This window comes from Pseudorasbora parva, chromosome 4 (genome assembly GCF_024679245.1).
Source record: "Pseudorasbora parva isolate DD20220531a chromosome 4, ASM2467924v1, whole genome shotgun sequence".
In the NCBI taxonomy this organism is placed as follows: domain Eukaryota; kingdom Metazoa; phylum Chordata; class Actinopteri; order Cypriniformes; family Gobionidae; genus Pseudorasbora; species Pseudorasbora parva.
The window spans coordinates 9,144,549-9,160,160 of NC_090175.1; the positions used below are offsets into that span (position 1 = coordinate 9,144,549).

At 37.0% G+C, this 15,612-nt stretch overlaps 1 protein-coding gene across 2 annotated transcripts in view; it reads right to left on the reverse strand.

Moving 5' to 3' along the window:
• The window catches only part of tsc2 (TSC complex subunit 2), a 77,286-nt gene that overhangs the window by 18,471 nt on the left and 43,203 nt on the right, over window positions 1-15,612 (reverse strand). For both annotated transcript variants that reach the window (XM_067440789.1, XM_067440788.1), the window contains 5 exons: window positions 12,833-12,988; window positions 11,864-11,976; window positions 10,753-11,007; window positions 4,519-4,719; window positions 920-1,062 (listed from right to left, as the gene is read on the reverse strand). In XM_067440789.1, coding sequence (XP_067296890.1) covers window positions 920-1,062; window positions 4,519-4,719; window positions 10,753-11,007; window positions 11,864-11,976; window positions 12,833-12,988 — 868 coding nt within the window. The remainder of the gene's footprint in view (window positions 1-919; window positions 1,063-4,518; window positions 4,720-10,752; window positions 11,008-11,863; window positions 11,977-12,832; window positions 12,989-15,612) is intronic.

The following is a 15,612-nucleotide window of genomic DNA, read 5'->3' on the forward strand; positions in this document are numbered from 1 at the left end:
TTTTTATTTATAAGTAAACTTATGATATTATTTATATATTCTGTTCATATATATATATAAATACACACACACACATAATATTGTGATTATTAATAAATAATAGAAATATCTGATTATTGGTGATGTGAATACATATGAAAAATGTATATATTGTTTAATGTAAATATATAATATAAATATTATATATTATAATATAAACTATAACAAACTAATATACATATATATTTAATAAACACATGACATATACATACATGCATACGCACATATACAAATACATACATTTATATATATATATATATATATATATATATATATATATATATATATATATATATATATATATATATATAATTATAACTATTAACTCCCTCTGACACACACACATACATATATACATAATATTGTGATAATAAATAATATAATTATATTAATATTATTGATGTAAATACATACGAAAAAATGTATATATTTTAATGTACATATATAATATAAATTATATATATTACAATGTAAATTAAAATATAAACTAATATAGATAGCTATTTAATAAACACATGACCTATACATACATGCATACACACACACACCTCTATATCTCTCTCTCTCTCTCTCTCTCTCTCTCTCTCTCTCTCTCTCTATATATATATATATATATATATATATATACATATAATATCTCTAATATTGTGATTGTTTATATATAATATACTTATATGAATATTAATAATGTGAATAAAATAGCAAAAAATAGCAAATATTAATATTGTGATTTTTTTTATTATTGTAATAATTATTGAATGGCTAGATGTAATGGTAAGATTATTATATTTATAAATTGATAACAATAAAAAATGACTATATTCTACATGTCAAAATGATAGGATGATGATTGTGTTGATGTGATCTGTCCGTCTCTCACCCTGCTCAGCGTCCCAGCTGGCGTCCCACTGGTGCTCATGAAGATCGGTTCAGAAGGGACGGCCTCAAACTCCTCCAGCTCCTTCGACTCCGCTGGAGACACGGCTGCTCTGCTCCGCCCACCTTCTTCCAGCACAACAGAATCTGTGGGACGCAGCATGTGCTCCGTTAACAACATGCCGACACAACAAACCGTATCAGATCCACGAGCAGAGGAGCGTCTACGGTGTCTGCGATTAGTCTAGAAACTCTCCTAAAGTCACTCTAATACATGCACAGCCATCTGAAGATCAAACCCGCACAAAGACACTCCGATCACAAACACAAGCTGATCACATAAAGCAGGTTCAGTATGTGATTTGACACTGAAAGGCTTTACAAAACAGGCTGCTTTTAGACATGAGAGTTGAAGCATGTCCTCTGTGTGCAAATGTACCTCTAAAAGTTACTTAAGCATTTTAAAAATCTTTAAAAAATTAATTTCAAAATTAATCCAAAAATAAAGATGAAACAATTTTGAAACAATATATAAATAATAAAATTCATTAAAATAATTAATTGCCTAACATGAATTTAATTATTGTGGTTTATTACTCTATTATTTAAAGCTGCTGTCCGTAACTTTTTTTGTGTTCAAGATTTACAAATATTATATAATGAGAAATTATATATAATTATATAATTTGGAAAACAGCATAAATCTGTTTTCCAAACCGTGTTTTTGTCTCACCCTGATTATAATAAGTGTTTATACTGGGACTATTTTAGACCGGTCTGGTACCACAGCCCCTGCGTGACTCGCCATAGACATAAAAAGAGAGATATAGCTCCGGCTGCAATGTTCTTCCGCAAGACACATGCAGTTCTGTTTATTAGCCGCTAGAGCGCAAATTGTTACAGACTGCAAACCCGATTCCAAGAAAGTTGGAGCACTTTACAAATTGTGAATAAAAACAGAATGCAATAATGTGGAAGTTTCAAATTTCTATATTTTATAGAAATCAAATATCATATCAAATATTTAAACTAAGAAAACGTATCATTTTAAGGGAAATTTAAATTTCATGGCATCAATACATCTCAAAAGATTTGGGACAAGGCCATGTTCACCACTGTGTGGCATCCCCTCTTCTTTTTATAACAGTCTGCAAACGTCTGGGGACTGAGGAGACAAGTTGTTAAAGTTTAGGAATAGGAATGTTGTTCCATTCTTCTCTAATACAGGCTTATAGTTGCTCAAGTGTCTTAGGTCTTCTTTATCGCATCTTCCTCTTTATGATGCGTCAAATGTTTTCTATGAGTGAAAGATCTGGACTGCAGGCTGGCCATTTCAGTACCCGGATCCTTCTTCTACGCAGCCATGATGTTGTAATTGATGCAGTATGCGGTCTGGCATTGTCATGTTGGAAAATGCAAGGTCTTCCCTGAAAGAGACAATGTCTGGATTGGAGCATATGTTGTTCTAGAACTTGGATATACCTTTCATCATTGATGGTGCCTTTCCAGATGTGTAAGCTGCCCATGCCACACACACTCATGCAACCACATATCATCAGAGATGCAGCTTCTGCACTGAGCGCTGAGAACAACTTGGGTTGTCCTTGTCCTCTTTAGGGACAAGATGACATGGCGTCCAAATTTTCCAAAAAGATCTGCACATTTTGATTCGTCTGACCACAGAACAGTTTTCCACTTTGCCACAGTCCATTTTAAATAAGCCTTAGCCCAGTGAAAACACCTGCACTTCTGGATCATGTTTAGATATGGCTTCTTTTTTGACCTCTAGAGTTTTAGACGGCGACAGCGAATGGCACGGTGGATTGTGTTTACCGACAATCTTTTCTGTAAGTATTTCTGAGCCCATGTTGTGATTTCCATTACATTATCATTCCTGTGAGTGATGCAGTGCCATCTAAGGGCCCGAAGATCACGGGCATCCACGATGGTTTTCCAGCCTTGACCCTTACACACAGAGATTGTTCCAGATTCTCTGAATCTTTGGATGATATTACGCACTGTAGATGATAATAACTTCAAACTCTTTGCAATTTTTCTCTGTTAAACTCCTTTCTGATATTACTTCACTATTTTTCGCCGCAGCATTGGGGGAATTGGTGAACCTCTGCCTATCTTGACTTCTGAGAGACACTGCCACCCTGAGAGGCTCTTTTTATACCCAATCATGTTGCCAGTTGACCTAATAAGTTGCAAATTGGTCCTCCAGCTGTTCCTTACATGTACATTTAACTTTTCTGGCCTCTTATTGCTGCCTGTTCCAACGTTTTTGGAATGTGTATCTCTCATGAAATCCAAAATGAGCCAACATGACATTTCAAAATATCTCACTTTCAACATTTGCTATGTTAACTTTTATCTATATTCTATTGTGAATAAAATATAAGTTTATGGGATTTTCTAAATTATTGCATTCCTTTTTTATTCACAATTTGTACAAAGTGCCACAACTTTTTTAGAATCGGGTTTGTACATGAACATTCTTGTACTTTAAATTAATTTGTACTAAAACTTGAATAAAGCAAGTGACAAAATCTAAAAAAATACACTTTTCTTAGACATTCATGTTCCTTTTTAACCTCAAATACTGATGTTGAATAAAAGATGTTCACATAAAAGTGAAATGTCCGTTTTCTACAACTATATTCTCAATCTCATCTACATGGCGCACAAAATATTTTTATGCGAGTCGAATTCAAATCACACGCATAAAGGGAATATATTAGCAGATGACAGAAACTGAGCTGCTATGGAAGAGAAATATGCCTTTCAGGTCAAATTCGTGGATGAAAGAAAAAGAGCAAAGGGAAGAGAAAAGAGCTTCAGGAAAAGAGGACACAAAAAAAATCAAAGCGTCCTGAATCAGGAATCATCCCATCACTTGTTCTCAGGCTGTGTGGCGATTGGTTGAGTTCACCTTTGATTAGTTGGTTTGTTCTGGACTGTTGAGTGTTAATAAAACAACAATGAAATGAATCGATTCACTGATTCATACCGGTTCAAAGCTTTGTTTTGAAATCGGCGTATCACTTTATAAGTCGTTATTTAGTTTTTTGGGGCACAAAAACTATTCTCTCTCTTCATAAATGATTGTAGAGCCGCTGTAGTGAGATGGGCTTTGTAACGACGTCTTTAGTGCCTTTATGGGTCTTGAGAGAGGAAATGACATTGGTGTCAATGAAGGCCTTTCTGAGCCATCGGATTTCAACACTAATATCTTCATCTGTGTCTGAAGATGAACGGAGGTCTGACGGGTGTCCAACCACATGAGGGAGAGGAATTAATGACAAAATTATAATTTTTGGGTCAACTAACCCTTTAACAATAAGTTGCTGACTGTAGTACACAACGGTTTCACATATGGTTTTTGAAATCTACATATAGCCCCTTTTGAAATGTATTTGATCTCAAATAACTGAATAACTAAGATTCCTCAATAAATCACGACAGGCCACAGTAGTATGGAAATATGCTATACAGCTCATTATACTTTCTTTAAAAACTGGAGCACCTGATATAACAGCTAGCAAAAAAAATCAACTCTTCGAACTCCATTTCAGCTCTGTAAAAAAGACACTGGCTCACCGGTGTTGGAGCGCTGGATGGGACAGGGCTTCCCCTGCGGCTGGGGACCATCACTGGGGGCAGCAGGGGCATCGCTCTGGGGTTCCTTCACCCCGTCCATGGCCATCAGCACACTGGAGAGCTCCTGCAGCGGCAGATTGCCCAGCTCAGAGGAGAAGGGGCTCGGAGGGTTCTCCAGACACATCAGCCAGCTGGTGTTACCTGAGCAGAGACAACTTATGATTTAAATGCAGTCATATACATGACAATTGGACAGTCATTTTTAGGTGTGTTCACACTTGTAGTTAATTTTGCTTGGTTCAACCTAAAGGCATAGGGATAATGTTCACAACTAGCCTGGATGCCAGCCAAACTCAGCCCCGCCCAAAACATTTGAGCTCAGACAGTTCGGTCTGGACTTGAACTATAGGATCTTGATCTCAAGTCAAGTCGAGTCAACTTTATTTGTATAGCGCTTTTACAATGACGATTGTTTCAAAGCCGCTTCACAGTGTTACCACGGGCCAATGAGATCATCAGGGCGGGCTTTAGACGATGACGGACAGATGATAAACGGTAACGTACTCATCCACGTCATCAAAGGCGCTTGGATTATATTTGTTTCGAATCCTAAACGGAGAGCTTGTTCGTATCTGCATTCACCTTCACTATTCCTCTCTAAAATGATGATCATGTTGGGTAAGTACTCTGTGTGTCCTTAAACTCTTTTTACAACACCAGAAAAGATTGTTTATTCCAGCGCCCGAGTGTGCCAAGTTTTTACAACAAAACCCGCCAACTACTAGCCCAAAACAAGACCAATATCTTCTCAGGGGGATCTCTGGGGGAAAAAAGGCGTTTGGGGGGTAAAATGTGTGTTATTTTGGCAAGGTTGTCCTCTAAAATTCGCATTCCTGGGTCTATATATCACATAATTGAGGTCGCTTCAACCCGCGGATATAGAAAACAACCGGCGGGGAAACCGCAGACTTGGCAACACAGTGCAGTTGAGCTCTGTTGACATTTTAAAACTAACATTATGTGTCTCTCCGTTGCTCTGATTGGTTGTAGGTCAATTGAGGTCTTCCCTGGTTCGGTTGAAACGCGCCCCATAATCACAGCCCAATGGAGCAGCAGACTCATATTCTGACTAGAGTTGAGTATGACCACGTCAGGCTAGTTCACAACCTGAGTTGTATTGTATATTGCACAATGGCACACATATTGAACATCCAAAACAATGCTGCTTTCTGGGCTAAATGCACTCGCTGTATGTGCGTAGCGTAATATGATGGTATTTTTCGCTTTTGTTTTCAATCCTCAAATAAAGATTCAAACGGTTATGAATCAGCGTATTAATTCATGATTCGGATCGTGTGTCGAACTGCTGAAATCACGTGACACTGGCGATCCGAATCATTGATCGATTCACTGATTCATAACCGTTTTAATCTTTATTTCAGGATTGAACACAAACCCAGAAGAGAAGCCAATGCTGAATAAAGTCGTAGTTTTTGTTATTTCTAGACGAAAATGTATTTTCGATGCTTCAAGAGACTCTGATTAACCCACTGATGTCTCATATGGACTACTCTGATGATGTTTTTATTCCCTTTGTGGACATGGACAGTATAGTGTGCATACACTTGCATACGCTCTCAGACTAAATATAAAATATCTTAAACTGTGTGTGAAGATGAACGGAGGTCTTACGGGTGTGGAGCGACATTAGGGGGAGGAGTTAATGACATAAATTTCATTACTGGATGAACTAACCCTTTAACAATGCCACATTCATTAACATATTAAAACGACAGAGTTTAAGAGCATAAGTGAGTGCATTTTGTCTTTAACCTGAGAGGAATTCATCAACCAACACACACAAAAGAGGATGTCGTCGTGTTAAGACCTCCAGCTGTCTGTCCACACCTTCAGCTATGCCCATTTATCCATTTAACCAACATCTGCATCAGCATCTGCCCACCCAGCATCACACATCCAGCGAACTCAATTACACAGAGACACTAATGAAATATTCGGATGGGTTTATTGCCTTGAGGCACCAGAGCCATTTAGATTGTTATTTATACAGAGAGAAAGGGTAAATAAATAAATGAATAAACACTTTACTTGATTTTATTTTGGCATATTTTTAATCAACGACTGTTTACTTGGTTTAATATCACGTATTTGCAATATTTTTTGTACATATTTGAAGGTCAGAATATAATTTTTAACTAAAATAAAAGTTGAGGAGGTCTCTTTATGTCACGTGTTGAATGAAAAATAAAGAAGGCAGAAGGATCACAATGTGTGATGTCACTTCCTGCCTAGATAGGAAAAAGTAACACTTTAGCAAGTTTGTAGTCTCAAACTCAATCGCTCTCGTGATACCAACTGTCTAAAGCTGCACTTACATTTGTGCTAATCATTTTAAGAAAAATAAATAAATAATTCCTCTAATTCCCTGGCTCAACACAATTCGATTGAGTCATTTTTCAGCCAAAAAACCCAGACTTTTTTGAACTCCTACTAGATCCCCTCCTCCTTCTCCTTTATCCGATTTTCACACAAATCTAACCAGATCATCTTCAGACAATACCAACCCAAAAGTTATGGAATTTTAGACAATTCAAAGTGTTTCTGAATAACATTTATGTAGAGCTTGTGGAAATAGACATAGGGCTGTATCTCCGCAACGCTTCATTGTATTCTGACCAAATTTAATACAGATCATCACAAGCATGACCTGAGGATACACGCTGCGTTTCGGCATCACCTATTGGTCTGGAGATATGACAAATGGCTATTTTTGCTTATAACTTCTGAATGATTTGCCCTAAAAGTGGTCTCATTGGATTCAAGGCAGCATGCTTTTTCCATATCGGCCATTTTGAATTTTGTATTAAAATGCTGTATTTCATGAACGCATTAGTATATCATTACGAAACTCTGTATGGGTCATCAGCACAATGACCTGAAGGAGCCTGAGACGTTTCCAGCCAAATCAAATATTCACATGCTTATAGCTTTGGATTTTTTTTTCAGATTTTTTTTCTAATGTCACCTCATTACACTCGAGTCCAATTACACCAAACATGCTTGGTTTCGCCTTATGGTTTGTTCAACGTTGTGATTTAGCGTTTAAACAACTTTGTGAATATATTCAAACCTGTTAGTCCAATCGAGATGAAAACACCGTAGGACAATCGGAATAGCAGGTTCGCAAGTTGTCAATTTTGATTTTAAGTGAAAAAAAAAACATATTTTAACCGAATATGACATGCCTATGTATGGGGGCACTCTGGGGACACAAAAAAATTAAATTTGTTTAATTACTTAATTAAACAAAACAGGAAATTGCCTTTATAAAACTCAATGTATTGATTTACTGTAAATGATCTCCAAATGTCTTCACTCCTTTTGCAGTTGGTCTGCTGCTAGCTTCCTTGTTTGCTTATGTTGTGTTTGGCCCCAATAATTTCTGCTTGCAGCTATATTTTAATATAAATTTACATTTATAAAAAAAAAAAAAAAAAAAAAAAAGATATATATATATATATATATATATATATATATATATATATATATATATATATATATATATATATATATTTTACCATATGTGTATTACTCTATTAATAACATAAACAACTAGTTTATTTGCACTATTGTATTTCATTACTACTACAGAATTTCTCATCATATAAACTCAACAATGACAGAGAGTTAAAGCAAGATCGGAAGGTTAAAAAAATAAGAAAACACTGAAACTAAAACGCATAAAAGCCGTTGAGAGTACAGCAAGAGCTCTATAAAGCAAGACTTGTGAAAGAAAGAGAGAAAACGTGACAGACAAATCGAGAAAGGAAGAAAACCACAATAGCAACACTGTGAAATCCTCAGGAGTCTTATTGAAGAAGCATCACGTCCTGTGTAACTCTTCAAGAAGCAAAGCATTCAAGGACACGTTGTAATTAGTGCAAAAATATAAAACTCAGCGAAATGCTCCCGAGCTATTCTTCATTTAGAGGTGGGGGCGGAGGAGAGCAGCATGCGGAAAATCAGGCCCGTGGGCACGGCAGGTGTGAGTCAAACTATTATGAAACTTTCAAAATGGCACGGCAGCCCCTGCGGGCCGCATGTGCGCTCATGCGCCGCTGAAATGCCCTTGGAAAGGGGTTATTATGATTACATTTTTAGTGCTTTGCACAAATGTGTCATAACTGAGAGCAAGTGGGCGATAATTACAGACCCGGGCCAAGGTTAATGCCAGAGGTGGACAAACTACACAACTCTATTACTTTAGCTAAAGTAAAAGCACTGCTGGTCAAATATTACCCCGTTACAAGTTGTAAAAACAGATTTTTACTTGAGTAAAAGTACAGAAGAATTTGTTTTTAAAAGTACTTTAGTATCAAAAGTAAATTTCCTTTTTTATGTCAACGCATTATTTTATTATTGTTGTATAAATGCACATTTTGCCATCATGGTTTAATCCAGTCAGTGACGCTCCATCCGACATACTAGCATATGACTAACTTTTTAAATACTTGTATAAAAGTTACAAAGCTGCTGTCACTTCAAAGGTCCCGTTCTTCGCGATTCCATCTTTCAAACTTTAGTTAGTGTGTAATGTTGCTGTTAGAGCATAAATAATACCTGTAAAATGATAACGCTCAAAAATCAATGCCAAGCGAGATATTTTATTTAACAGAAGTTCCCTTTCAAAGCCTACAGCGAACGGCCGGTTTGGACTACACCGCTGCACTTCCTGCTGTAATGACGTCACTAGAACCGTTTGTTGACGAACCCTCCGCCCACAAGAGCACGCAAAATAGGAGGCGTGGTCTCGTTGCTCTCCCACGAGGATAAGAGCGCGCATTGAGCGCTTGCATCTCCCCGTTATGGTAAGAGGCGGGACCTTTCAGGGCAAAGTGTGCTAAGCTGCTGTCCAATCACAACACGGGAGGCGCTGGCCCAATCAGAACTTGTTACGTGTTTCTGAAGGCGGGACTTCAGAGAACAAGGAAATCATCAGGCCGTTTTTAGGACAGAGGAAACAGCGCTGTACAGATAAGTCAATTGTGTGAAAAATACTGTGTTTTTTTACACGCGAAACATGAACTCATGTTATATTGCACACTGTAAACATAATCAAAGCTTCGAAAACACGCGAAGAACGGGACCCTTAAGGACGAACGCACTAGACGTTTACATTTTTAACATTTTGAGACATGCATCAAGTGTATGCCAACTAAACTAATCTTTTCAGAAAACTGAAACATACTTTCTAATTATGACTTTCGACTTTGAGGATCTTGATAGAAATGTAGTGGAGTAAAAAGTACGATATTTGTCTTTCAAATGTAGTGAAGCAAAAGTAATAAGTTGACAGAAAAAATAATACTCAAGAAAAGTACAAATACTTAAAAAGTATACTTAAGTCCACTGCAAAAAATGCTCTTCTAATTTAGTATTTTTCACTTGTTTTCAGTCCAAATATCGAAATATTCCTAAATCAAGATGCATTTACTAGATTAGTAAAATGACAAGATAATTTTTTTTCTTCTTATTATTATTTTTCTCACCCCATTGGCAGATAGTTTTGCCTGTTTTAAGCAAAAACTCTCTTCATTTTGATTTTATTTCCAACAAAACAAGAAAAAATATCTTATGTCGTTTTACTTGTATAGTAAATGCATCTTGATTTAAGAATTATTAGATATTTAGACTGGAAACAAGACTAAATTACTGAGTAAGAAGAGCATTTTTTGCAGTGTACAGTACTCAAGTAAATGTACTTCGTTACCGTCCACCTCTCGTTAATAAACGCACTTAATATTTTCGGCGTCTGTGATACCTGAGGGTCTGCGGATGAAGATTTCGGCCCAGCCCTGCATCAACATTGGCACAAACTCGGCCAGGCTGGACTAAAGGGATAGTTCACTTTAAAATGTAAATTCTGTCATCCTTTACTCACCCTCAAGTTGTTTTAAACCTGTATGACTTTCTTTCTTCTTACACAAGGGAAGATATTTTGAAAAATGTCAGTAACCAAACAGTTAACTGGAGCCATTGACTTCAATAGTATTTTTTTTCCTACTTTTTGAAACAACTTGAGGGCGAGTAAAGGATGACAGAATTTTCATTTTAAAGTGAACTATCCCTTTAATGATATTTGATATATATGATAATGATATATATCCCTTTAACGACCACCCCTTCACTTGATATTTTCGGCGTCTGTGATACCTGAGGGTCTGCGGATGAAGATTTCGGCCCAGCCCTGCGTCAACATGGGCACAAACTCGGCCAGGCTGGACTTGTCTTTGAAGGGCGGCGAGGATTGGGAGGTGGAGGGGGGCGCGTGGTCCTCCACTCCCCTCTGGGACCCCAGGACTTCCAGCGGGGGGCCGGGCAGAGGCAGGGGGCCGCTGTACTCCCCCTCTGGAGACGCCACCAGGGGACTCAGACTGTGAGCTGGACCGGCCCGCAGAGCATGGCCACCTCAAGAGAGAAATTAAAGAATAAGTACTTGAAAAATCATGCCAATCTAGATTTGAGAACTAGTATATACTCCTACTACTATTATACAAAAAAGAAGATATTGTGAAGAATAAGAAAGAGTACCAAAGAGTTGCTATTGACTTCAACAGTATGAAAAAAATTATATGAAGGTCAATGTGTGCCGTCAACTGTTGGGTTACCAAGATTATTTTTGGTTGAGCTATCCCTTTTACCCGTGTCTCAGTAATGTTGCTGCGCTTTTGTCATTTTTATTCGTTTTTTTTAATGCCTTTAGTTATTAAATTTGAGTCATTTTAGTACTTCAACAAACTTTTATTCACTGCCAAAACAACATTTCTATTTTAGAAAGTTAACTAATATTTATTTACATTTTTCATCTTGGAAAAAAGCGGTTGCTAAATGAGACTAGAATCTGTCGAGGAGATTAAACGTCATCACACCGAACAGGTAAACTCAGTCCGCTTTTACAGCCTCATTATGATCATAATTGTGCTCTTATAAACTAGTCCAACTCTAAAAACTGAAAGAGTTGCGGGAAGCGAGCCATTTTTGTTCCATTTTATGGACAAAAATACAATGGAAGTCAATGGGAACCGAAACTTGGCAACTTGGCTAAGAAACTATTAATGGTTTCACATGGAAGGTAAGAAAGTAATGAAAGTAATTATTTATATATAGAGGTCTTAAAGGTACATCTGACTATTTAATTTTATGGGTCGGACTGTGGAAAATGATCATGAACACTTTTTGGAGTAAGAAAACCTTCAGAAAAGTGTGGGATAGGGGCCGTTTAACTGGATCTGGGAGCTGAGGATGTGTTTGTGTGCATTAGCACCTGATATGGAGCGGACTCGTGTGCGAGTGTTGGTGTTGATCTGCTGGCCCGACTGTGACTCCAGTTTAGCCGGAGCCTCTTTCGCCTGCCGCGTGTGAAGAGACGGGTCTGACCTGCAGAAGAGTCATATAATATGGATTTGTCTTTACATTTTCCACTCAGAGTCCCATCTTTAGACTCGCTTACAAGACTAAGTAAACACAGTCACATCTTCCTTTTCCTGTTTGTGTCGAAACATCTTGTGGCAAACATTCCCAAAAAGAAAAATCCCATTAAAGGGTTAGTTTACCCAAAAATGTAATTGACTCACCCTAATGTCATTCGACAGCCTTAAGACCTCTGTTCATTTTCAGAACACAGTTAAAGATATTTTAAGCATCGAAAATACATCTTGGTCCCAAAATAACAAAAATTACGACTTTATTCAGCATTGTCTTCTCTTCTGGGTCACGAACGTGGATTGAAAACAAACCAGAAAGAGAAGACAATGCCGAATAAAGTCGTAGTGCCTTTCTGTTCCTTCTGGAAAGGGACAGTATAGTGTACAATATACAATTTCAATGGGGAGACAGAAAGCTCTCTAACTAAATATAAAATATCTTAAACTGTGTGTGAAGGTGAACGGAGGTCTTACGGGCGTGGAACGACATTAGAGTGAGAAATTAATGACATCATTTTTATTTTTGGGTGAACTAACCCTTTAAGGGGATTAAATAATTCATATCTAATAATTGTCATATTCCAGAGTTAGAGTAAGTCTAAAGCAGATATAAATAGATTTAAAGAACAAGAAGGGAATAAAAGGTCCTCCCCAAAAAGTACTGTGTAGGACCATGGTATAGTGATAGTAATAATGTTACTATAAAAACCCTTTAAAAAAAAAACATGCTCATCATGTCCAAAACCTATGGTAAGATACTCACTGACTGAGGACATAAACAAGGTCTTTTGTGTTTAAATGTTTGTAACCTGGTCATTTCTCCTCCTCCGGGTCTCTCCACCATGTCCAGACCCAGAAGGGCTTGGGTTCGTGACCCGCCGCTGGTTGTAATGGTGACTAACTTATTCCCAACCAGCCAAGTCATACTGGGTCCACCAGATAACAGGAACTCGGCAATGGGGGACCTGAGAGAAAGAGAGAGAGACTTTAAGGTTTAGGAAGTCGATCACTCATCTTTATTTAGCATCATATGCGGCCACCAGAGACTGGAGATGCCACTGTGAGGAAAACACATTCATCTATGACAAGCGTTTGCTGTTTGTACTGTTCTCACGCTAAAAGTAGACGCGACACTTTCCAAAACAACCGGCTGGATGAGGATATCGGTTCATTTAAATATTCACAGAGAGAGCAAAACAACTATTGTAAGGCTGACTGAAAAATAAGTTAACTCTGGAACAAAAGACGGATCAATGCAGCATTCAGCCAGCCTGCATCTGCAGAGATGGAAAAAAAATCATTTTTAAGGTTTGCAAATAGAAACCGAACAAAAGGATGAAGGTCAAGCAATTACAGCGCTACCCTGAAGTGTGGAAACCAAACTACGACAACAGAAAAGGCAGAGACAGCAGCTCCACGTGCATCCTTAATGCATTTATTCATTTAGAAAACGCATTATTTAAAGTGAAATACACCTGAATGAAATTACATTTCCTTTAGTTTAGCGTCAGATGGTAAAATAGCTTTTGGTGCATTGATGCAAGACGCTAAAGATTATCCCTTTAGCTAGTGAGGCTTTATGCCATTCAAACATGAATACTGACTTTTTTATTTAAACATGATAAAAATGAACAACTACTAAATGTGTTAGTTTAAAGTAGGGCAATTATTATTAGCACTACGATTACTATTCATTATAGGGATGCACGATATTGGATTTTTGCCGATATCCGATATGCCGATTTTTTTCAGCTCATTTTGGCCGATGCCGATATATGTTTATTTTTTCCCTTTGTTTGGAAACAACACCATTTTGAGCAAAAACTATTTTTTTTCATTCTGGTTTCAGATTTCTGAGGTATCCTTAATAAAAGGATTCTTGTTGAAGATAAATAAATGTTAATAAAGTTCTTTTTATGATGAGAGTATATTAAAAGCTCTGAAAATAACAATAATAAAGTCAGTAATTTTTCACCCCAGATGCAGCTGTAACCTAAATATTGTATTTTTGGATTTAACGTTTGTGCACATGAAGTGGGGGTGGCATGACATCCATTGATGCTGTCTTTTAATTCTACAAATATTGTAGAGCTCCTTGGATTATTTTTCATTATCCATTTCGTAAAATTGTATTACAGATTAATACACTGTATATAAAAGTATTTAATTTACAAGTGTCATGCTTGTGATTTATGACATCATTACTGATTTGTTTATTCAGAACAAGAAGTAACTTCAATTTATTTGTGTATTCTACTTTTCATTGTATTAGTGTAACAACAGCGCCCCCACGGTCAATATAAATCACTGTACATGCAATGTATTTTCTTGTTTTCACTTGAAGAATGACTGCAGTGCTGACATGGTCTTATCGCTGTAGCACTCCTTGCACACGTGAGTTATTGCAGGCGCATATCAACACGTTATCATATAATTGATAGGCAAGGCATATCGGCATAATGTTTTCATATCGGCCGATGCCGATTTTTATATTTTAAGCGTTTATCGACCGATTCCGATGTCGTGCCGATAATATCGTGCATCCCTAATTCATTATATATTATATTTTATTTCTTTAAAAAAGTGTGCTAAAAAATTAACAGTTAATCAATGTTTCAATTTAAAGTAGTTCAATCTTAACATCTTATCCTATTTTTTTTAAACATGATAAAACTTAATTTATTGTGTTAATTTAGTGCATGTATTTTTTTTTTTACATTTATTCATTTTAATTTATTCGTTAAATCAATAAAATCATTATAATTTATTTGTTACGTTTTTTTAAAAGTAATAAAAAAATTAGCTGTTAATCAATGTTTCAGTTTAAAATAGGACAATTACTACTTATTACTAATTACTTATTACTTAATACTAGTGCATTTATTAATTTATTTAAAAGATATATTATCCTATTTTCTTAAACAAGACAAATTAAAAATTAGATAATTGTTACTAAATTGAATGCCGCCGTGAACGAACAACAGCAATATTGGGCCGGGTTTTAAGGTGGATCCATTAGCCTATTATTCTTAAAGGGTTACTTCAGCGATTAGCATATGGCTTTCTATCAGTAGAAACCCTGGAGTATATTCAAATGATCGTGCTCCCCCCTCTCATATCTCCCTGAGACGAGAGATTATGCATTTTATTTCTGGAAAAATTACTCCGATGACGCAAATATCGTCAATTTGCATCATCGGTGAAATGCTTGGGCAGACACTTAAGACTACAGCCAGCAGAGGGAGCCATTTCCACAAGTTTTAAACTCACACACGGAGGATGGGGTCACACTCACAGCACAGCTCAGCTCGGCACGGCTCGGCTCAGCTCAGGCATTCATGGAAACGGTGCGGCCGGCGGAGCAAAGTGAGTATTTTATCTTCTCAAGATAATTCCTATGAAAGTTAATCTTCCAAAGGCATGAACTGAAAACGCACCAGACTGAACACGTGCTGAGAACTACTGCTGCGAGCGTGGACGCTTTTACCTCGGCTCTCATGACTAAAGCTCATTCAGCTCATCACGATGCGTGTAATCTGACTCCTGCTGCGTTTGTGCTGACACTTCCTCAGCGGCTAAATCACAATAT